The 24679-nt window shown below is 36.6% G+C and overlaps 1 protein-coding gene across 1 annotated transcript in view; it reads right to left on the bottom strand.

Annotated features, from left to right (window-relative positions):
* nfkb1 (nuclear factor of kappa light polypeptide gene enhancer in B-cells 1) overlaps positions 1-22189 on the bottom strand; it is a 65971-nt gene extending 43782 nt beyond the window's left edge. The window contains exons 1-10 of the mRNA XM_067457144.1: positions 21845-22189; positions 13260-13323; positions 13137-13168; positions 12906-12983; positions 12607-12712; positions 12377-12470; positions 10118-10150; positions 8305-8354; positions 5394-5428; positions 4063-4156 (exon numbers count right to left, since the gene is read on the bottom strand). Coding sequence (XP_067313245.1) covers positions 4063-4156; positions 5394-5428; positions 8305-8354; positions 10118-10150; positions 12377-12470; positions 12607-12712; positions 12906-12983; positions 13137-13168; positions 13260-13323; positions 21845-21868 — 610 coding nt within the window. The 5' untranslated portion in view covers positions 21869-22189. The remainder of the gene's footprint in view (positions 1-4062; positions 4157-5393; positions 5429-8304; positions 8355-10117; positions 10151-12376; positions 12471-12606; positions 12713-12905; positions 12984-13136; positions 13169-13259; positions 13324-21844) is intronic.
* Positions 22190-24679: the final 2490 nt, after the last annotated feature.

Genomic DNA, 24679 nt, shown 5'->3' with positions numbered 1-24679 from the left:
TAATCCAGTAGCCCCGCCCACCGACTAATCAGATCACGCTAGCCAGCAGCAATAAACATGTGGAAGAAGATAGCAAGATATTGTGGAAGAACACAGTCGCTGCATAAGCTTTCTTCGGATCATAATATTAGGAATGTGTGATACTTCATTTATTTTCATATTAAATCATATTTATCTTATTTTCATTAAGTTCCAGCTCACGTGTGGAAGACAATGTACTTGTGTTCGCTTCATTTCACTGCGGAATCGTTTGTAAACAAGCCTCAAGTGCTGGATTTGCAAACGCAATCAAAGAAAAGCTTACGAAAAGCCCCATTGCATGGATTCTTTTGTTATTTTATAATGTTTCCTGATGTGTTCTTATATTGTTAGTATGGTTTTTACATTTTTTTTTTCTTAATTTAGAAATAAAGCCATTTTTTCTATACTGATATTAGCCCTCTTGAATGCTGTTTCAAGGGGCGTGTCTGCTGTGAGTCCAGTGAAAACACCCACTGTTGTGATTGGCTGACATCTTTGCATTTGAAATGAGATTATGAAGAGAGGGGGCGTGGTTAAGTGAGGTCGTGAGCTGTAGCTGCAGCAGGAGCACTCACTGTCAGTCGAGAGAGAGATAGAGCTGGGGAAAGATAGCCTAGAAATCTAGACGCACCCTAGCGGCAGCAAATTTAATTTGCCCGCAAGTGTCGTCTAGGAACTCTCAATACACGTCTGAGCTGTATTCCTCAGAATCTGGACGGGCCAATCACATCGTGCATAGAGTAGGCGGGCGGGGGCCATACTGACGACGGCGGAGTTGCGTTTGCGTGCTTCTACAGAACTGGCGAACGGCGGCGGTCTTTCGAATCAGCTTTGACCGCGATCCTGGAAGACTTGGAATTAAGCTTTTCTCTGAGAAAAGAACAAAGAACGGCACTGAAGTCATTCTTAAAAAGGGAAGATGTGTTCGGAGTTTAGACGACCGGATACGGCGAATGTTTAATCTATCAACAAGCTCTGTTTCACCTTTCGTTGCTCTGGTTGGTGTAGCGCTATCCTATCGCGTGCAGAGGGAGTTTGAAAGACAACCGTTTATCCCGCCCCTCGGATTGAGCCCTGTCTATGGTGAGTTTCCAGACCAAACATCTTGATGTGGGTCTGGCTTGTCAGGCTAGGGGAAAGATTGCTGAGGAAGTGTTTGTACCGAGTTGTTGAGAGCGCAAGTTTATTTTGTTTGTATCTGAGAGCTCTGAATAAACATGAGTGAACTTTGAAACGTTATTTCTCTCACAAAATGCTTTCACCACAGCTAAAAGCAAACATGACATCGACATGAATACAGTAAAAGCTTCTGTTGAAAATAACAGCGTCATTCAAACGGCAGTTTGGGCAAGTGTGCACTGCAGATATACGTGTGATTGACCGATCCGAACATTATAAAGAGTGTTCTTTGATCGCTCTCTGTAGTTGAATCATTTAAATAACAGATTTGTTTCATGCTACTAACAGAAATGACATGAAGTTGATCGTTTTAGTCACTGGCTTGATTCAGTGATGCATCAAGACGGCCAGCGGCGGGACTGACAGTATTAAACGATTTAGAAAGAAAGTCTGTGTGAACTTGAATGACCAGCTACACATCAGAACTCACTGATCCCAGATCAGGCATTAATGAACACTGTTACTCACTGTTTGTGGCAGTGGTGTTGAATCAATATAGTAAAGTCTGTACTGCTGACAAAACCTTTCCTGGTATGACATCATAACAGGAGAATTCAAGATCAGCTCGCCTGGGCTCTCAATTTCTCAAAGGCAGAGAAAGACAGCCAGAACTCGGTTTACACCGATCTTTATAGACAAACGAAATTTATAGCCACATGGGGACAATATGCAGGCTGGAGGAATGTTGAAAAACCTCATAAAATAAAAATGTAACGCCATGGGACCTTTAAGAAAAGCTTACGTTTTCTTGTTGGAGATGTTTCACTCAGCTATATGTCACAATAGTGACTATCACAGCTTCTGTATCATGCTGACTTCCAGTTTCAACTGGTGGGGTTATCTTGGAAGGACATTAACAGTGAGAAAGCGATTCTTTCGCAGAGGCAATATCGTAGCCTATGAGGGTTATACGAGGCATGATCTATCACATCTATTGCGGTCTCAACTCTGGCCGGTTGATAATACCTAGAATATCTAAATCAACTGCAGGCGGTCGATACTTTTCCTATTTAGCACCTAAACTCTGGAACAGTCTTCCTAGCATTGTTTGGGAAGCAGACACACTCTGTCAGTTTAAATCTAGACTAAAAACACATTTCTTTAACCTGGCATACATATAGAACATTATAAACTTCTATTATTCAAATCAGTTAAATGATTGTTAGGCTGCATTAACTAGGTCAGCCGGAACCAGCAACACTTCCCATAACACCTGATTTACTCACATCATAAAAAGAGTGGCATCCACACTAATGTTAGTCTCTCTGTTTATCCCGAGGTTCACTGCAGTCTTTCATTCAAAATTGAAAGTACATTTTTCACCCCAAAAAATTGAGCAATAAACAATGGCGCAAATACCCGTAAATTACAGAGCGCAAACCTTTGTAAATCACCTTGCACTATTAATTTAAAAACTCTCCTTCCATAAATTGTGTCTGAAAGGTAAACTCCTACAAATGCACATGCAATAAGGTCAGCAGCAAAAATAACACTGTCCATGACTGTTCAGTGCAAATTTTTCACTGGGTGTCTTTAGTAAATCCAGACAGTACTTTCTTAACATCAAAAGAAGGGTTGAATTGGCGCAAGCTGTTAGTAAATGTTTCCCTAAGATGGCACAAATAAATAAAAAAGATGCAAAGGAAATTGGATAAAATATATAACAAATACTGTAATATTCCATAAATTAAAAAATATATATATTTAAAAAAAATATCTAAAAAAAACAAGAATTGTCCATTTTGACTTCATGGTGACTAAGATAAACCTAAAGGTAAAACCTTCAAAACATTCAAAAAATTTGCCTACACATTTTAAGTAAATGGGATCCAAAACAAATGACTTTTAATGTGTTTATTTCCTTGTGTCAAAATTATTTTTTATTACAAATTTATATTTTTCAAATATATATATTTTTTGTGTTCCACAGAGAAAGAATATCTCACAGATTTGGAATTATTATTATTTTTTTTTTTTTGGTGAACTATCCCCTTAAATGTGCCTTTTTGAAAGTCTTTCATTCAAAACTGAAAGTAAATTTTTCACCAAAACTGCCAAGATTTGTTCTGAGCTGTACAAGCATGCTCAGGTAGATCAAGAGAGGCGGCAGCCCCCAAACTGCACCTATCTCAGAGCGTGTTTCTAATGTAACCACATGATGGTGAAAGGTGGTTTTCAGCCCTGTATCTGCAATCCAATGAGGAAGTGAAAAGTGCGGGGAAAAATAGATCTGCTCCTGTAGTGCCAACCTACATAATACACAAATGACTGCATGTGGCATCACTGAAACAAGGAGTGAGATGTTTCTGGGAACTTTATAGTGTCTGCACTGCACAGTGGTACAGTGTGTGATTTTTTAGATTTAGACCTCTAACGGAATTGTAAGGTGCAGGTTACTGTTTTCTTGAGGAAGGAATAGAACAAGAAAAAAAATTGATGTAACTGCATCAATTCTGCAGAAAATTATCTCATTATTAAAGTCACCATGAAATAAAATTTGACAATTATTATTGCAATATTTATTATAAAAGTTTTCTCAGTGCACTTATTCTAAAATTCATGTGCCCTGTAATCCTTAATCAAAACTGCTTTCCCTTCCTCATCCATGTCTGATGACATGGCGTGAGGGCGGGGCAACCTGTCACTCACATGACGACACAGCAATAGCAAACCTCAACAATCCAACCAATTCTAAACCAAGTCCCGCGGCTCCGCCCTACAGGTTTTCTTGTTCAAGAAGCCACTTCACTCAGACATACATCACAACAGGAGAAAAAAAGATCATCACAACTTCTGTTTCAGTGGTGAATTTAAGACCTTGATTGAACGACAAGTCGAAGGAAACATAAATGAAACTCTTACCTGTCCTCATAACGTTATTGTTGTGAATTCCCGGGAATGGTGTTGGGTCCATCATCCATATTGGGTCGTTAACGAACTCAATTTGTTCAATGAACTTCAGAGAATACAAGCAAAAACAATGAGACACATTGACTGAGTTTATATACACAGAATATTCCTATTATTACTCATTTATTTTAGAATTTGCAGATATCCAGATTATGTACGTGTCATCATGCAAACACAAAAGGGACAGTTCACAGAAGTTCAGTTCAAAATTTTAAATTCTATCATAACTTATTCACCCTTAAGTTGTTTCAAACCTGTATACGTTTATTTATTCTGCTTAACACAAAGATGTTTTGAAGAATGTTTGTAACCAAGCAGATAGAGTAGCCATTGACTACCATAGTATTTTTCTTCTACTATGGTCTTCAATGTTTGCCAAGATCTGCTTGGTTACAAACATTCTTCCAAATATCTTCCTTTGTGTTTAGCAGAATAAAGAAAGTCATACAGGTTTGTAAAAACGTTCATTTTTGGATGATCTATCCCTTTAAAAGCCATAATTTTAGAAGGACTAAAATTACACTCAGCATCATAAATCACATATGCCGGTTTCAATGTATACTATAAAGAATGTATGAGTCTTTTTCAAAATAAAGGCTTATTCCGAATAGAACAGCATGAAATTATGACCTTTGTAAACTCTTCGAATTCAACCCATGGGCCATGTAACAACATACTTTAGAAAAACATTACATTAGAAAAAACATACATTAGAAAAAGTTTCAGTGTATCAGAAGGACAGAATATTAATTTAGGAGTCAGCTTATTAGCACAGATGTAAGATGCATGAAGTCAGTGTAGACGTGGATACAAAACCGAACAAACTCTAGTCTAAATCTTAATTTGCTGCTGTGTTAAAGTTGAAATAACAACCACAACAGGCAGGAAGAAGGAAAACCTCCTCAGCTTTCTAAGAGACACTTCCTGTGTGATGATGCTGTGGCATTTACAGAAATTAATATGCTGTTTTAAATTTAATAATGTACTTTGAGACTTGTATGCATTCGAAGGTATACATAACCCAAAAAAGCTCTGAGGTCTATGTTTATCTTGTGAAGATTATCATAAGGCATGAGCTGTCAGTCTGCTATCTGTGATCTAAATGAAAATAAACATTTTCTGAAATAAATTAGCAGCCAGGTAGTAACGGAAGCTTAAAGTCAACATGAAATCAAAACTTAAATCACTGGTCTTATAGCAGGCAAAACATGTCAGACTCCTGAAGTAAAATATGTTTTAATTAGCAATTGTGACTCCAAAGGTTGTAGAAAACATTTCCTCACCCCTGTATGGTATGGGTCCTCTCCAGCCATGATTCCTAAGGAGAAAATTAAAACTAAATTATGATTTATACTTAGAAAATAGTCACTGACTGACATTTTCATTACTTGAAATAACCAGTTTGAAGCTGCATTCCTGTCATCACGAGACTCAAAGTGGTACATTAGATAGACATGTTGTTCATGAGCAAACTAAATGAACAAGCCAATTGTTTGTAAATGAAATGAATGAATAAAACATTTTGTTTGTGAATGGAGATTTGCTGACTGTCAGTCATATCCTTTGCAAGGAAAGGAGGAGGCGAATGCTTTAAAGTCACCATGAAATCAAAATGGACACATTTTCAAAAATATTAATGGAAAAGAAAAATCAAGTCCTGGCCTACTTCATTTTTTTGTTCCAGAAGACGTTTCAATTAAATGATATACATCACAATAGGGAACTACCACAGCGTTTTCATGGACAACCAACCATATTTAAATGTTTAGTTCGCCCAAAAATTTCAATTCTAAATTGTCATTAATTATTCACCCTCATGTCACTCAAACAAGAATTTGTTCATCATCAAACACAAATGAAGATTTTTTAATGAAATCTGAGAGCTTTCTGTTCCTCCATTTACAGCTGTGCAACTGACACTGTCACTTCAAAAAGTTCATAAAGAGATCGCAAAAATAATCCATATGAATTGAGCCGCTTAGATCAAAGTTGTTGTTTTTTTCTTAAGAAACATGAATTTAGAAGCATTCAACAACTAGCACATCAGTTGTGGTAAACAGAAGCTCAAACATGTTTGCTTGACGCACAAAAAAAAAAGCGCAAAACAAAAGACGTGCAAGAACCAATGAGGTTCATTGTCAAGTTACGCAGCATGTTTGAGCTTCTGCAAGAACCAATGAGGTTTGTTTTCATGCGTCAAGCAGGTTTGGTTGAGCTTTTGCTTATGTGTGAATAAATGTTTGATCTGTTAATCAAATAAAGCGGTTAATCATATTTAGTCCCTTCAGAAAATTTGGACTAAACAGCTCAGTTCATATGAACAGTGGTGGAATGTTACTTCAACGATTAGCATATGGCTTTGTATCAGTAGAAACCCGGGAGTATATTCTAATGATCGTGAACACGCGCTGTGAATGTATGCCGCGAACGCGGACACATTTACCTCAGCTCTCATCATGAGAGCTCATTCAGCTCATTTATCACAATGAATGTAATCTGACTCCTGCAGAGTTTGTGCTGTGACACTCGCTCAGCGGCTAAATCACATTACATTGAACAAACACTAAGATTTTAATTGTAGTGTCTGTTCTCTAACTGAACTGATTTTATGAAAATAAAAGTGGTGGGTTATTGATCCAGTGATTCAGTAGCGATGGCTTTGGGAGGGGCCTCGTAGGGCAGCGAAGCATTCTGGGAATTGTTGTCTTTCATCCCCATGAGACAAAAATACATTTTCTGTCTTATCTCAGTCTAGAAGGCACCAAATTAACAAAATAATTTCACATTTCTACTACATTAATAACGCAGTTTAAATACAAAGCTTAATGCTAAATCATTGAAGTAACCATTTAATTAAAGTGCCACAGCCCATACTGTTTTCTTCTTTTTAATTATTAGAATATAGACATTAAGAGAATAAATTGTTAAGTACTTTTACTTTTAATACTTAAAAGTACATTTAAAATCAGATACTTTTTACTTAAGTAGGATTGTCATTTTAGTACTTTTACTAAAGTAAATACGTGTCTGTTACTTGTACTTTTAAGTACTGAGATTCAGTACTTCCTCCACCACTGCAAATGGATTAGTTTTACGATCGCTTTATGAACTTTTTGAAGCATCAATTTGTTTTGTGTAGTTGTCTATGGAGGGACATAAAGCTCTCAGATTTCATTAAAAAAAATATTTATTTGTGCTGAGAAGATGAACAAATTCTTATGGGTTTAGAACAACATGAGAAGCATTAGTGTTTTAATTTTGGGGAACTTTAAGATGATGCAGGGACACGATTATTTTTGTATGTGTGTGTGTGTGTGTATGTATGTATGTATGTGTGTATGTATGTATGTATGTATGTATGTATGTGTATATATATATATATATATATATATATATATATATATATATATATATATATATATATATATATATATATATATATAATAAAAGTTGCAGTTGTGATGAATGAAAGTTTTAAAATGCAGATCTATTTTGCATAGACAGTAAAATTTTGTTGTCATTTATAAGGAATCGGTTGAGTGAAAGATCAAATGAATAACTCACAGTAAAGCAATGTCTGCCTCGCCACCTACTGGTTGTGACCTGCAGAATCGGTCGCTGAACGAACCAGTGAGGAAATTATTTAATTTATTCATTTAATTTAAGTTTCAAAACATTATCAGCGTTATTGAAAATAATCAAAATCCCAACCACACTATTATTGTTCTCAAACACCGAATGACAGACTCTACATCCACGGTAATTTAAACCAATCTCGCGCGTTTGGAACATTAACGTTACAATCGAAATTCAAATAAAACTTCAATAGTAACGTTACGTTAGGCTAATCAACTCCGGATGTTCGGACCGAACGCGTCTTGATGCTCAAATATACTGTGTTGATAGATTTTGACACAACAAGGCCAGCACAACACATAGCAGTCACTTATCTCAAACTATATTGTTGGATCCTGACCAACTTTAATCAAAAACACATTATTAATGAGCATCACGAGCTGTTCGTACTCACCTTAAACGAGTTTATCAAAAGTCCTTGAGAGCTGAAACGTGCATTTGGCCTCTGAGGCAAAGTAGGAAGTTAAGCAGCGCAAAGTATCACAACAACCCTTGGATGGCAACATGGTCAACTCAAAGACAACAAGCATGGCTGGATGGATCTACGAGGGTGCTTACCTTTCCTGACAGATATTCGAAGTTCAGGATCAACATCAAACAGCTGGGATCTGGGATTCCGAGTCAACTTTTCTTATTCGTTACAACTTATTTCTCCATGTTTTGCTGAAGTCAACTAATGTAAGCTCATAGAAAGTCCGTTCAAGGCAAGTTCCTTATTCCGGATGATTTCTGCGTCTGCTAGACATGGATATGCAGAAGACCCACTGGGGTTAAAAAGGCACATAAACCGATCAATCGATTTTAATCGCCCGTCGCGAATGATCACAGTAAATCATGTCGAGATCAACGCGACGTTTGAATAGACAGCTTGACTTCCTTACTGGAAATTCCCTGTGACGTAACTCCTGTTTAACATGTATGCTCTCAAAAACCTTTCCTGTCCTCTTGCGCCCACTTGTGGACATATACCGTATATGAATATAAAAAAAGGTCTAAAATGGTTTACAAATCTCTTCCCCTGGTCAGACTTATCTGCTGGCTGCAGGTTTTAAAGAGGGTCGAGTCATATTTAAGATCGTCAGGAGGTCCTTAAAACCAACAAACCAAGTTCAGCAAAAAGAAATAATTCAGACATGGGAATATTGCTGCAGGATTTTAAGAAGTGGCTTAAGAAAAAGGTATTAAACTGTGCTCTTTGAACATGGCCACTGCACTACATATGTCCACATGTAAAGTCAATGGTGTTGGTTAGCTGCTCTTCGCCTCACTGGGGCGAACTGGGGTCCCTCCTTCAGGGAACTAATAATAGTCCAGCAGTTGTTGGGAGATCTCAATTGAACGATAAGTCATGCATGTTCGCAACATGGTCGAACAACTACAGTATCAAATTCCGTCCATTCACGTAACATTATTGTCCTAGATATTGAATAGTGAACTGAATAAAGTGCAACTGGTGCAAGTTTCTTAAACAGACTTCTCTCAGTGGAACAGCAGAAGGAAACGCAAAATGATAGTTTAGCAACTTTATTGAGCAAACAAAATGAACAGCTGGTAGAGCTATTAGTTGATCGGTCATCCGTTGAGAGCTTCCAATCACATATATTCAGTGCAATGAGAGAACAGTGTTTAGGAGGATAGACAAACTAATAGCTCCTCATTCTAAAAACATCAAAAAGAGGAGAGAAAAGGAGTAACAAAATAAGTTTCTCAGACTCTAAGAGTGGACATGTATTTGCTTAACATCGTCTGCAGATATTCATTTTTGGCAGACCACAGACCAATTACTTTAATTGTTCCATTAACATGCAAAATATATATTTTCTGTAACTGCTGATACAATGACGTGACTGATTTGGTAAGAAACAGTCAGATATAAGCAAGAATATATTTCACAGACCATATTTCTTCTCATTGCTATTGTAAAAGCATATAAAAACATGAAGGCCAACCGAGCAAAAGATCGACTTTGAGGTACGCTGGCACCTGCGGAATCGTTGTTGTTTTTTCTGAAATAGCACCTCTAGCCAGTGGCGTGAGTCAGAAGCGTTCGATGGTTTCACCTTAGTTATATTTTTTTCTTTTCTTATCTCCAATAAAAAAGTTCTGAGCTCGTAGTTAAAACATGCTTCTTTGACACGAGCATTTTTCTGAACATCAAAGTTGGTGATCTTTGCAATATTGTGGTCTTTTTTACAGCATGTGAATGAAGGTTGAAAGGGGTCAAAATAACCAAGCAGAGCTGATATTGTCTGAATACATGGGAACTGTCAATTCATTGAAGGGGGAAGAAGAAAAAAAAAAAGTTGTTCATTTTTTTTCCCCAGCTATACTGCAGATTGGTCTGATGTTCCTCGGGTATCACATGGCATACTTTTGAGTCCATTCCCGAGCTATTCTGTTGTACCTGTGCAAGAGAAAGAAAGAGGAATGAAGTGTGGCATTGGCGCAGAGGCACAGTCACACATGCTGTGCAAGCGGTGCGTCTGCCAACTCGGCTTAGGCCAACATAAACACACAGAGTGCAGAAACAGCTCAAGGTCAAACGCAGTGGCATCTTCACCATGTCTACACTACAACTCTAAACATTACTTCTGGTATTTACTTTGATGCTGGTTATAGCCTGAACGGTTTACCTCAACCAAACCTTTTGTCATCAAACCTATGATAAAACCAGACATATTTAGATCTGATTGTTGTATGCATGGCCTTTAAAATGTAAACATTTAAAAAATAACTGGCTGGTTTGTATGAGAACCGGTTCATTTTTCAAGTCATCGAAATGAATAACATCACAAATGAAATAATGGATCAAAAAATTATTCAGGAAAATAAAAAAACCAGATGAGTTAGATTCACACATTTATTTTTGTTAAGCTTGTATGCGTGTGTTTGTGTGTATACTCTGTATATCTATCTGTATTCTCAGTGTGTGTGTGTGTGTGTGTGTGTGTGTATCTATCTATCTATCTATCTATCTACACACAGTATATATTACAAATCACTCAAAATTATATGCAAAAATTTCCCATGCATAGCCTACTCTTATTTTCAGTAGCAAGAAAATATTATTTTTTAAAATTAAAATGACATTTTTACCAGCCATACAATACCGTTGAAAGGTTTGGGGTCGGAATTCTCTAATGCTTAACAAGGCTGCATTTATTTAATGAAATTATATATATATATATATATATATATATATATATATATATATATATATATATAATTATGTAAATAAATGTACATTTCTAAATGTCAACGCTGAATTTTCAGTATCATTACTCCAGTCTCAGTGTCACATGATCATTCTAATATGATTTGCTGCCTTTTTTGCAGCTTTCTCTTATGAGTAGAACGTTTGAAAAAAGTAAAACATGTACTTAAAATAGGTATTTTTTATTGATTTTTGAATTATAAGTATAAAATCTCATTTTTTCAAATAAATTTAGAGCATCCTTGCTGAATAAAAGGTCATTTTTAAAAAAAACAAAATATCTTACTGAACCCAAATTTTTTAACGGTAGTGTATTTCTCATGTGTAATATGAGTTTCTTTTTGAAAATTTACATCCAGTTATGAAACCATCAAAAACATTAGCACATCCAGTAGTATGAGCACCAACTGTACTGCAACATGGTGACGTCAGAGATTAGTAAGCCTTCTTCATGCTCACACAAAAAAACTCTCCCACCTTGCATACCTTGCTCACCTTAAGCCCTATAACATGGCATATTTCTCTGTCCATTCCCTGGCTAGTTTATTATACCTGAGAGGAGAAATCAAACTATTCACACCTTCGAAAAGTAGGGGTGTGATGATACACTTAGCTCACAAGATGATACACAATATTGGGCTCACAAGAACGAGATAATCTTTAAAAAATATAAAGAAAATAAAAATGACGAAATATGTGACTAACTTTTATTTGACTGAAAGTAACAAAATACAAAACAATGCAGGAGCATTTTGAAATATTTTACCTTCTATCTACTATCTTTTATAAACTCCAAAGGGTTTTTATAAATAAAGACATCCCAAAAGATGAGCTTGATAGGAGAGTTGGTGAAAATGACTTAATGTTAATGTTTCATCTCATCACATTGACGGTTACAAATTACATGATTCATACAAATGATATATATTCAATTAAAATTTGAAAAACTTATATTATTTTGCATCCTTGATTATTTCTGTGAGTTCTGAGTTCTCGCGAGAACTTGTGGCATGAGAGCACCCCTCACTAAAAAGTATCTTGTATTATTTACACCAGCTAAAGAACAAACAGCCTGGATTGAAGGTGTAGTGTGTAATATTTATGAGGATCACAATAAAATAAACAATGTTTTCAGTGGTTTTATTAACTTGCACAATGAACCGTTATTTTATTACCTTAGAATGAGCCATTTCTATCTACAGACACCGCTGGTCCCTTACAGTGAAGAAGCCATTTTGCGCCGCCATGTTTCTACAGTAGCCCTAAACGGACAAAATGCTCTACAGAGCGCTCGCTACTCTGCTGTCTCAGACGACGACATCTGTGTGCTGTGTTATGCTCCGAAAAGTAGGGGTAAATCAAAGGGAGTGTTTTTAAATATTACTTATAAGGCTTAAGACAAACAAATCCACTTACTTTTCATTGTCTGTTTTATAGATACGCGCTATCTCTGGCACTAATGGATCATCTGGGTTTGGATCACATAACAGTGAGCAGATGGACAATAGAACTGCGACAGAAAGAAGAGAGAGGTTGGCACATGGCATAAACAATCTTAATGCATATCTTGCCTATCCATTAAAATAACTCTTAAGAAAAAGGTATTATATTAAGGTCAATGATTCGGTTATTTTTTATTGGCTCACCTTTAGAGATAGTTAACGCAGGAGACCACTGCGACCTTAGAATATCCAAACAGATGCTGCCATTACTGTTAATATTTGGGTGATAAATTCTTGTGGTGAATGCAACCTGCAAATGAGAGGGTGAAACAGACGATCAGGCCGCATATATTTCAAATCTACCAACTGATATTTTCCTGAAGATCTCTTGAATGTGACTGTGTGCAAAAAAACCAAAAATCAAAAAAACATGCCATATTCTTTAAAATCTATTCTTTAGACACAGATTAAACCTGTAGGTTGTTTAAATACTCAATTCTTGCCTTAGGTGGTTTGAAAGGGTAGTCTGTAGGAAAATGAATAGTCAAGAAAAACACCCCCCCTTGATATGGACTATCATTCTGTAAAGAAACAAAGAAAAAACAATAGTGTTACACAATTTCTGTGAATCCTTTAGTGAATTCAGTGCTATAAAAATACAGACCCTGCATGCAAATAAATGCCACAATCCATCATTAATATGCACATGCAAATAAGGACATATATCCACTTACAGGTCCCATAATTGTTGCTTGCCAGTGAAACACTGCAAATAAAGAGCAAGAAACATCTCATTACAGTGAGCTCTGTGATATGCTTGGAGACAGGTGATGAAAACAGAAAGCGAAATAACTCACAGTCATCCCCAACCGGTCCTGCTGAGCACTGCGCTGGGGGGTCCCGGCCCAGATCAGTCAGCTCCTAAAGACAGAGGATGCATCAGTATTGGATAGGATCTTCTCAGTATTGGACAGTATGGCTGTTTAAAATTTTAAAAAATCTTCTTGAATAACCAATACTGCTTGGTTTTAAGCAATAAATGTAAGCGATAAGACACACTCTGTGCAAACTCTCGGTCATCACAGTGGGTGTCAATGAAGTTGCACAGATGGTTCATAATGTTAAGTATGTATAATGATTTAGTTTAAAAAATAATAATTCTGGGTATCAACCATGTCATCATTCATCCATCCGTTTCTATACTTTTCTAAACACCTTCCATTGCTCCCAGGTTCCATGTCACTTATGATAAAAAAGCTCATATTTTTAATTTATACAAGTTATTGATAGAATTGTATAAAGCTAGTTGACATGAAATAACCTTTGGAAGCAAACATATCCTGCAGCACACTATACTGAATCTTAAACTATTATAACATACTTTTCGTATTCTTTCACAATTCTTATACGTGCATTTTATTAAATCTAATATTATTTCAGCGACTAGACAGATTGTGTCCAAAAAAATGGCAATTTCATCTCTTACACAGTAGGGCCATATACAAATAGGAAAAATCTTCTTGAATAACCAATAACAGCTTGGTTTAAAGCAATGCATGTAAGCAATATACAAGACACACACTGCCAACTTTTACTCATCACAGTGGGTGTCAAGGAAGTGGCACAGCTAGTTTATAATGTTACGTATAACAATTCAGCTAAAAAATTACAAATACAAATTTAAATTGTATGCCACTATCAGGACAAGACAGACATGATAACCAGTAATAAATGTGCCATGCTCTGATTCGACAGTCTCTTTTAAAGTTTTTATGAAATCAAATCAACCTTTTGTTTGTAGTTTGTTAGCACACATTACAGGTTTTAGGGTAAATAATTAATACGTGCAAGAACAGAACATACACATACAGTAAATACACAGAACAAAATTGTTTGCCGTGATAATCTTTAATCAAAATGGAATGGCGTTCCCGCTCAGATGTTGTCAGTTTGACGGCTTGGGTTTGAATATCCTTAACCACTCCAACCGTTAGTCTGCTATGAGCAAGAGATGGAGAGGAAAAGCTGAGCTGAAGTAAAACCCTGCCCTCTATTCAATATTCCGTTTCACCTCCTGGAATAAAATCAGTTGCAACTTCCGGTTCACTGGGATTTTCATGTTGTCTGACTATCACCAGACCAAGCTCATTTTAAGATTGAACATTGATCTGGGGAGTCTGCTCTGCATTTTCCACCGCACAAGAGGCGTGATAAACGAGCATAATTCAAATGACTCTGTACGCAATTGGATACTCCTTCAACCAATCAGACCACAAGAGGTGTGATCAACAGGCAATGACCCATCGTTTCTCTATACGTCATCATGTTAAACCCACCAATAGTACCCGGTGGATAAGCCAGTCTGTGATTACTGGGTGAAATCAAATCAGGCTGGATCTGACTCCTGCTGTGTTTGTGCTGTGACACTCTCTCAGCGGCTGAATCACATTATATTGAACAGACACCTTCAGTTTTTAATTGTAGTGTTTTTTCTCTAACTGAACTGATTTTATGAAAATTTACGTGGTGGGAAAGTGATCAGTGATTCAGTAGCAGTGGCCTTAAGAGTGGCCTCGTAGGGCAGTGAAGCATTCTGGGAATTGTTCTTTCATTCCCATGAGACAAAATTACATTTTCTGTCTTTTCTTAGTCTAGAAAGCACCAAATTCAAAAAATAATGTCAAATGACCCAGTTTAAATACAGATTCATCTTCCCAGTGCTGAATTGCCCCATTCTACATTATGTACATTATCTGCCATTGTGTCAGTTAATTGGTTCGATTATAAGTCACATTTAGCCACATAAAGTGATAAAATCTAAAATGTCTCTGTAGAAAAATGTAGAGTCCTTTCATTTGAATCCAGATGCATTCCTCTTCCAGACAGACAACGTAATTAATGAACTGTCACAACTATATGCTCTTCTGTCCTGAGGCCCAAACTGGAGAACAATCAAAGCAGAGACTCATGTGTCATCAGGATTAGATAAGAACAGTGGACAATTTATCCTTTGATTTGACATGCTCTCACCCTGACAGAATACTGACAGATTTCACAACTCTTGGAAAAAAGAAAAAAAAAGCAGACAGGAAATGACAGTCCTGTTGTCTTAATGTAACTGAACAAAGAACATCAGAAGTTGATTGAGCAAAATGTTTTTTTGCTTTCCTCACAGTCACATAAAAGTCACAAAAAAAAAGAAGAAGAAGAAGAGAAGAGAAATCTGCTGCAATTTATGCTCGTGTACTTAGTTAATATTATTGTGATTCATGGGATTTCAAGTACAACATGTTCCTGGATCAACATCTTTGTTGATCCTGGAACAACATTCCAATCAACCAATCAAATTTGAGGGACAAGTTTACAGTTTAAGTCAAGTTTAGGCTTGCGACCAGGGTTTGGTGCGTCTACATCAGTGTTATTCCCCTACCATTTCTCTCTGATGTTATGGATAAGTTTATGGCAAAATACATTTATACATTTTATAAATGATACAGTGTTTGATGATTTTGGAAGCCTCAAACAATAAGAGCTGGTCTGAAGGCTAGTTCACGTTGCCCCAATAAATGTCAACATTTCAAACATTCTAGTTGTTTGTTAAGATCGTAAATGTTGGTAAACTTTTTAATTAGAACTCAAGATTTTTCCGGAACTACGGTTTAGCCGTGCACACACTATGATTTATAGTCCTTTACAATTTCAGAAATTTCATTTTTGGGTGAACTAACCCTTTAAAAAGATGTAAAATGAAATAACTGTTAATTTAATTTGTTTCTTATATTGTATTAGGCTAGTTTTACTGTGTTATTTGTGTCTTTGTTCTTATTTTTCAATGATAAATAACTATATTGTGATTATTAATTAGAGATCAAACGATAGCAATTATTTGCATGTTTATGTGCCCGATAACTGTTATATAGAACCAATTTTGATTTGTTGTGTTATTTCTGTTTTTTACAATTATAGCAACAGCGCTAAACTGTTTTATTTAAAACGTTTTAAACACTGTAATTTTTGCTCCCTTCTTACATAAAAAAACACAACACAAGTGCCAGTAAAGTCTTTTTAACATTACTGCTGTTGCATCTATTTTTTTATTTTTATAACAACAGCATATCAACAACAGGCAAAATAAATTTACAAAGTTTAATGTTTTCAAATAGAGAGCATAAATAGACTAAAGAGTGAAGAGAATGGATCGCACTGGAATACGTAAACATTGTCATAAAAATAAACAAAACAGAGATAATACATCATCATTAGTCCATCTAATCTGGCACTAATTATCAGAATTATTAATAATGTTTTTGTTGGTTTCTAGTAGGGCTGTGCGATATTGAAGAAAAATGCAATATGCAATATCTTGTTAAATAATGCGATATTCGATATGATACGATATTGCTATTAGTGTGTAAAATCTATTTAAATTATATAAAAACAATTATTTAAAAACTGAGAATGAAACAATTTGTTTCATATTCTTTCTGGGAAAAGAAAGCATCGCTACAACTTCTGAACGTGACCAGCAGTTTTTTAGCAAACATTTGTCACAAATCGTTCAGGTTTCGGTGTGTGTGTCAGACAGCGCAAGACTCCAAGTTATTGTTTTTAGCAAATTATTGTGTTTAATAACTCTTTTTAATGTCAAGCAAGTCACATTAGTAACAGACGTGTGCCCAGTCTATTCTCTGCTCTATGTATCGACCTAAAACGTACAGTTTTAACAATGTTGTAGCCTATTAAAATCATTCATATATTGCGTGCTAGGGATGCACCGGTCCGATACTCGGGATCAGTATAGACTCCGATCCGCCATAATTTGCCGGATCAGGTAGAGCCGATCCAAATCCGATACTGTGCGTACAGGGCTTGACATTAACACCCACCAACCCGCCAAATGCGGGTAGATTTCAGCTGTGGCGGGTACGGCAGCCCCTCCCACTAGCCACTTTGGCGGGTTGAATATAATTTACAGCTAAATGAAATGCCAAGACCGTCGTATCACAAAATTGGCTACAATTCAACTACAATTCTTTATACTTAGTGAAGGCGAGATAGGCGGAATCGCGCTGAATGACACACAACAAAAGCGCTCTTTGTCGCACGTGTGATCAGTTCTCCTTGCTCCTGAATAGTCAAATACACGCGCAGTGTGTTTTAAATCTTCCAAATCAAGTAAAATGACTCAAAATCAAGTAATTTACGCATGCCAAAGTCAACTTTAAACATATACAATGTAATTTCCAAACAGCAAAATTGTGGCCAGTGAAAATGCTGAGTGGCTAGTAACTTTGGAAAACCACTAGCCACAATGGCTGGTGAGCAAAAAGTTAATGTCAAGCCCTGTGTGCGTATAATATTCTGTGTTATTGTTCTTCGCTGGCAGATCAGGCTGGGTTTAACCAGTCTTTAGATGTTTATTACATAAATGTTACATAGCAGACGTTAATATAATTTAAGGAGTTTTAAATGAGTAGGTCTTGTTAAAAGTTACATAATGTTGTCTATGCTGGAGAAACAAGCCGGTAAGTGAACAGTTTTGAATGCGACTTCACAAAATGAACCTAGACAACAGAGAGAGACATTTCCAACATGCAACTCATTCATGTTTTATTTAATTAATGTAAAGTTACGTCTTTATGAACAGGTGTTATGTTTGTATTTTTTAAACTCAAAGTTTAAACTACATAACATAGCTTATTTGTGCATATCTCATTTGTGCATTACTGGCTGTTATGTTAAATAAAGTTTATTAATTAAGTGATGCAAGTTATTTTACCTTCTTGACGGCTCATTTCCCCTCAGAGAGTAGTTTTAATGGCGGGCTTGTACGCGATTCCCAGAACGTCCACAAGATTGCAAAGCCAATACCCGATGGGAAAATGTTCAAAGCTGCTGTCCGTAACTTTTTTTGTGTTCAAGATTTACAAAAACTATATAATGAGAATGTACAACATGAATTCATTTTCCAAACCGTGTTTTTTGTCTTACCCTGAATCATTACGGTACACATTATAATAAGTGTTTATATTGGGACTATTTCACACCAGACTGGTAGGAGCCGCTGCGAAGGCGCACAGTCTCTGCGTGTCTTGCCATAGACATAAACAGAGAGAAGTAGCTCCGGCTGCAACGTGTTCTTCCGCAAGACCCACGCAGTTCTGTTTATTAACCGCTAGAGCACAACAAGTTACGGACTTCAGCTTTAAATATCAGGAAACCAACAAATTACTTGATCGCTATTATTAATACAGTGATTATTATTAAAGGGGGGGGGGGGGGGGGGGGGTGAAATGCTGTTTCCCTGCATACTGAGCTTTTTACACTGTTAAAGACTTGGATTCCCATCCTAAACATAGACAAAGTTTCAAAAAATAATGTTGGACGTTTGATGGAGTATTTCTGTGTCAAAAATACTCCTTCCGTTTTCTCACAAGTTTCGGAGAGTTTTTTTCGAGTATGGGTCGGCTTGACGTTAATAGAGCGGAAGGTCCTTGTATGGGCCGTACGGGCTCTTCTCCCGGTAGGGTGCGTGCGCGCGCGCGTGACTAGAGCGAGAGAGGAAATGCACGCCCATAAGCACTCCACGCCGCGCCACGCTCCACTTTATTCCTATGGGAATAGTGACTTCAATAGTTGAAGTGACTTCAACGCTTCAGCACAGCATTCCGGGAAGGCAGCGCTGCATTTGAACTGATTTGAACTCAGAAATGACGGGAAGCTTCACAACATCGCTTCAGTTGCGTCGCAAAGTGGATTTCCACGGTCACTGCTGTCACAGGACTTCAAATGCGCTAACGGTTACTCCATTGTTGTTCTATGTATAACGTTACACTAGTCTGACGTGCAAAACCGTTTTGCTTGCTACTGCTAAGGTTTAGTCACATACAATAGTCCATAAACCGAATCATGTCCTCATAAACTGCGAGTAAACACACACAAATGTTGACAGGCCACTAAATACAGTACATACCACAGAGACGGACGTCCTGCTGTTGTTGTTTCTCCTGTTCAATTTATTTCAGCCTCCAAATCTGATTCTGGATCATATGTCTATTAGCTGAGATCGATAGCTATTGGTTTCTCCACGCTCGAGGACGTTCGCACTCGTCATTCTTTAGCTCTGCCCACACGATACGCCTCCAGGCGCTCGGTTTTTTCCGGAAAGACTTGGTACAGCCTATATTTCTTTCATAAATATAATAAAACTAAAGACTTTTCGGAGATATGAAGGATGCAATACTACTCTACTCAAGATTGACATGACATTGACTGAAACTTTGATGAGTGTTTCACCTCATTTCATTCAACTTTAATAAAATAATTGAAGGAAAAGATGCATCGAGAATAGTTTTATAATCAAAATCGAATCGTGAGGCAAGTGAAGATTACACCTCTATTAAGGTGTACACGTCTTGTGAGCTCTGGCCACACCTAGTATTTTAGACAACAAGGAAATAACAACTGTTCTAGATCTTTCTGTCTCTCTTTATCGGAAAATACAGTGACTGTATAAACCACTTCTGAGAAAATAGCACGTTTCTGAGAATTCATGTATGAAGTGCAGGCAACCCTCTGGCAGCGCCTGCCTGTGCATGTGAGCATGTGACCATACAGGAAGTAGAGGTCAGAGGTTTCTTTGATGATGAGGGTGTCTGAGATAGAGACATCAAAACAAACACAGGTAGACCGTTTAGTTCATAATATTGTTGGCAGGTTGCACATCTCTGAACAAAACCAGCTGACGGACATACCTATGAGAACATCAGTCACTCAGACTTGAGGGATTATGGGTAGAAATTAAAACCACAGACTGTTTAGATTTTTTAACCGATTTCATGATACCTCATTATTTTCTCAAAACAACAATTTGATTTAAGAAAATTGCTAAATGGAGTATGAACTTTGAGTCTTTGCTGCAAGAAACAAAATAAATAACATGGATCTGAGATTCCCTTCTGAGCTTCTAATGAGGAACTTAACCAGTCTAAATAGGAACTAAACAGTCAGTGTCAAACCACTGGAGAACAACAAGGTTTGCAGAGTTAAATCAATGCCAGTCTTCATAAATAATGTTTCAGCATATTGTTAATTGACAGAAAAATGCCAGATCAACAACAAAAAATAATAATAATAATTATCTGTCATCCTTAATGCTGCCTGGATGGCATGGGTGGAGGAAGTCTTTGCGAGAGTCAATGTACGACACCATTCAGCCAACCCATATAGAACAGTGTGAACATTAGCACTAACAGCTATTTTTACGCCTGCATACTTCAGAAGAGGGTGTGGGGAATAAACCAGCCCTGCCATCACTTGTGAGATAGGTTGCTGTGCGCCTACTTGGCATTTGCAGTCTTAAAATTCTCATCTCAACTTCAAATATCTGTCATTCTATTTAATTTCCCTATTAAACAAATCTAAGCCCTGAAAACTGCTTGATATGGGTACAACATGCCACAGAAAGTGAGACCAACTAAGTATTTGGCTGTCTGCCTGCAAACAGTCTGCTGTGTCAGTCTAATTCATAGAAGCTCTCAAAGTCAGCGAAACAGGTAAAAAGGAACCTTTCGCCAAGTTCAACAACTAATGTGAAACTACTTCATGCTGGTATGGGCCGGATATTTCTATCCGCCGGATTATTACGTACTTGTAGTAGCCTTCCAGGAAGCACTTCTAGCAATGACACAAAGTTCTAGTTGTGTTTACCCAGATGAAAGAATTTCACTATTAGAGATAATGACAACACAGAGAACTATATGTCACCATTATATGCCGACATTATTTACTCTAAACCACTAAGGCAAATCCTGTCCCATGCAACCCATACTTTTGTGGCAGAGATGATTCATAAATACTATTCACCTGAACCAACACTATGAGAATTCACATAAGGTTGTGTTTATATGGATGTGATTCACTGAGGAACACACATGACCCCCCCCCCCCCCCCCCCCCCCCCCTTCTGACATCTGATTCCAGTATGTCCTCCGTTTTTAACCAGTATCTAATGAGAAATGTCGTTATTTTAGCTTTAAACTATGTATTACAATCTGGCACTTGTCTTTATGGGTATTATAGGTAATTGACAGACAGACAGATAGACATTTAGATAGACATTTAGATAGATAGATAGATAGATAGATAGATAGATAGATAGATAGATAGATAGATAGATAGATAGATAGATAGATAGATAAACAATGCCAGTATTCCTTATGAGGAAACAATAATACAGCAAACAACATTAAAATAATAACAATACAAATCGAAATATTAAACATCATAATAAAACAAAATCAGCCTAATGTTACCTTCACAGCCAAGCCTGCAATCCTCATAGCATTTGTTAACATCCATATTTCTAGCATATCAAGCTTTCTAACACATTAAGGGTTTGGGTAGTGAATTTAACATTATTATCATAAAATATAATATTTACCTTGTGAATTCGTTTTAATGCCATTCTGTGTTTGTACTGGGCTCCTGAGGCCGAGGAAAGAGGAGATTTATCCGGCTAGCTGCGGTTAGCTGTGCTCGCTAGCCAGACACTAAAGCTCCAACAGAAACCCGACGAGACCGAAACGGAAACAAACAAAACAAAATAAGGCGCTAAAATGGACACCGGAATCCCAGCTGTACGACCAATAATAATCCTATTGCGAATAAAAGTTATAGTTGAGTATGAACGGGAAGGCCTGTATTTCAATACTGAACACTTGTATAGGTATGTGTGTCTCCACCTCCTCTCTCTCTCTCTCTCTCTCTCTCTCTCTCTCTCTCTCTCTCTCTCTCTCTCTCTCATACACACTCACTCACTCACTCACTCACAAAATGTCCTCTTTCTCCAAATACTCCCTCTATCTTTCCTGATGTCTGCACACTCACAGCATCATTTTACGGAAATGTTCTGTTAATGCTGGAAGTGACTAACAGAGAGGAAAAGACATTACGAAATGTCTTACAAAATGAGGATTTGTGTCAGGGTTAGGTACTTTTTTTATGAGAGTCACTTATAATGCACAAACGTAACAAAACATTTGAAGTAAAAAATAGGCTAAACTTGTGAAATTAAAATATTAAATATAATTATAAAATGTTTAAATAGTCGTTAAAAAGTTTTATTTATCATATTTGTGTTTTATTTTTGTAATGTGTTTTAGTTAAGTCCTAATATTGTTTATTATGGTTACTAACTGTTTTCATTTTTTAATTTTTTTTTGCCGGTGTGTTGGATTGTATTAAATTCAGACTAAAAGTTTGTGTGTGTGTGTGTGTGTGTGTGTGTGTGTGTGTGTGTGTGTGTGTGTGTGTGTGTGTGTGTGTGTGTGTGTGTGTGTGTGTGTGTGTGTGTGTGTGTGTGTGTGTGTATTGCCCCTGTTTTTTAATTAAAAGATAATAACAAATGAGATTAGTGATATTTTGACCACTCAAATGGGAAATGTCCCCGGTTTCCATTTCAGAAATCTGGTCACCTAAACTTGCCTTAAGCAGGGAATGTTTGGGATTTATATAGACAAATAGTCTACTTAACAGTCTATGATTGGACCAGATACAAGATCTTGATCAAAAAACTCAGAGGTGTCAGTTCATGTGTGAAAATGGTTCTTCATGCTCCCTCCCAACCATTCTTTCACAATTTGAGCCTGATGAATCTGGACATTGCCATCCTGGAATATGGCCACGATGTGTCTTCCTACATGGCTGTTTAAGAAATGAAAAGCAACAAACTCCATCACTCCATTATGGATACAAAAATAACCGTTGCCATAAATATATCATGCTAGAAAAATAATAATAATTGAAATAATGATCCAATCTTGAAATTCCCTATTCAACTCCAAACAGCAACTTTTTTTGTGTATATTGTATGCCACACACACGCAACATGCTATACATAATAGGCTTGAGCATATTTCAACCTGCCATTGGAGGAAGAGAGGCATTTATTTATCATTCATGTTCTCTCAAATCTACTTTATATTCATATTTAGGTGACAAGGTCATATATTTATTGTTCTTAATTTAAATAAGAACATGTTGATTAGGTGCAGTTGATTATGATTATTAAATTATTGTACTTAAACTCTTCTTATAATAAATGCATGAAATGGATTTAATCTTAATTGCTGATATTACGACCCAGTATACTGCAACACTTTGTTATCTTTAGTTTTTCAAGATCGGTGTCTTTGCTCAGAGCTATTAAAAGAGAACATTCCACTGAAACATATCTCACATATTTACAATTATTTCCAAAACACAGTGGTTGTCTTTTTTTCTGAATAATATACAGGTAAGTTTCAACCTTTATTTGTTCATAGTTACAGTTATATGAATGGTATTGACCAATTTGCATTTATAGTGTTCAAAAGCTCAAGAGTATTAATGCACAGTAACAAATTGCTGTAGTTTTTACAGCAAAATTTTACAGAATATTACTTCTTAAGCATTTTACAAGATGCAGCTGTAGATCGCAATGCATTATGGGTAAATAATTGTTTTACAGTTGTTAACTGTATTTTTCCATGTCAACTGCAATTCATTTACAAGAAGGAGGTGTTGTTACTGTAACTTATGCGTTTTCACAATAACTTACTGTGCTGTGGCATTATGGGATAGCGCGGGCATCGTTCAAATTTGAAATCCATGTTGACTGGAGCAGCGCGCAACCATTGAAGATTAGAGGCATTATTCATAATTCCTGGTAAGTTCTAGAAGTATACTCTTTTATATTTATTTAATTTAATGTAGCCTATAAGCAATATCATGTCACAATATCGTGCTAACACGACATTTAGAAGTTACATGTAAAGTTGTCAATGTCAATATGTTTCCCCATACATAACGTTTGGTTAAAAACGTAACGTCGTTTAACTTTAAGATTTTTCTTTCAGGCGGGAGGCTTTTTGACTCGGTAGCCTAACTTACCCCATGGTGAGACGAAGACGAAGACGAACAAGGTAAAAGCATCGAACATTGAAACATCGAAAAACGACATTAATAGACATTATATAATATTATTTAACATGGATGGATAGGCTACTGCAGTTTATGGTTTCATTTCGCTATGTATTTAGTTAAGTGAACTTCTTGTCGAGAGAGCACTCGTTCTCATCATTTCAAATGAGAGGAGACAAAATAACGTGCGGTAAGCTTCAGCTGACGAAAAACATAAGAAAATACGATCAAAGCATGACTAAATAATGCATTTTCTCATTTCGCCAGAACATTTAAAGTAGTGTTTAGCTACATTTTAAAGTAGCCTAAAACCCAA

This window comes from Pseudorasbora parva, chromosome 11 (genome assembly GCF_024679245.1).
Source record: "Pseudorasbora parva isolate DD20220531a chromosome 11, ASM2467924v1, whole genome shotgun sequence".
In the NCBI taxonomy this organism is placed as follows: domain Eukaryota; kingdom Metazoa; phylum Chordata; class Actinopteri; order Cypriniformes; family Gobionidae; genus Pseudorasbora; species Pseudorasbora parva.
This window is presented reverse-complemented; position numbering and strand designations above follow the sequence as displayed.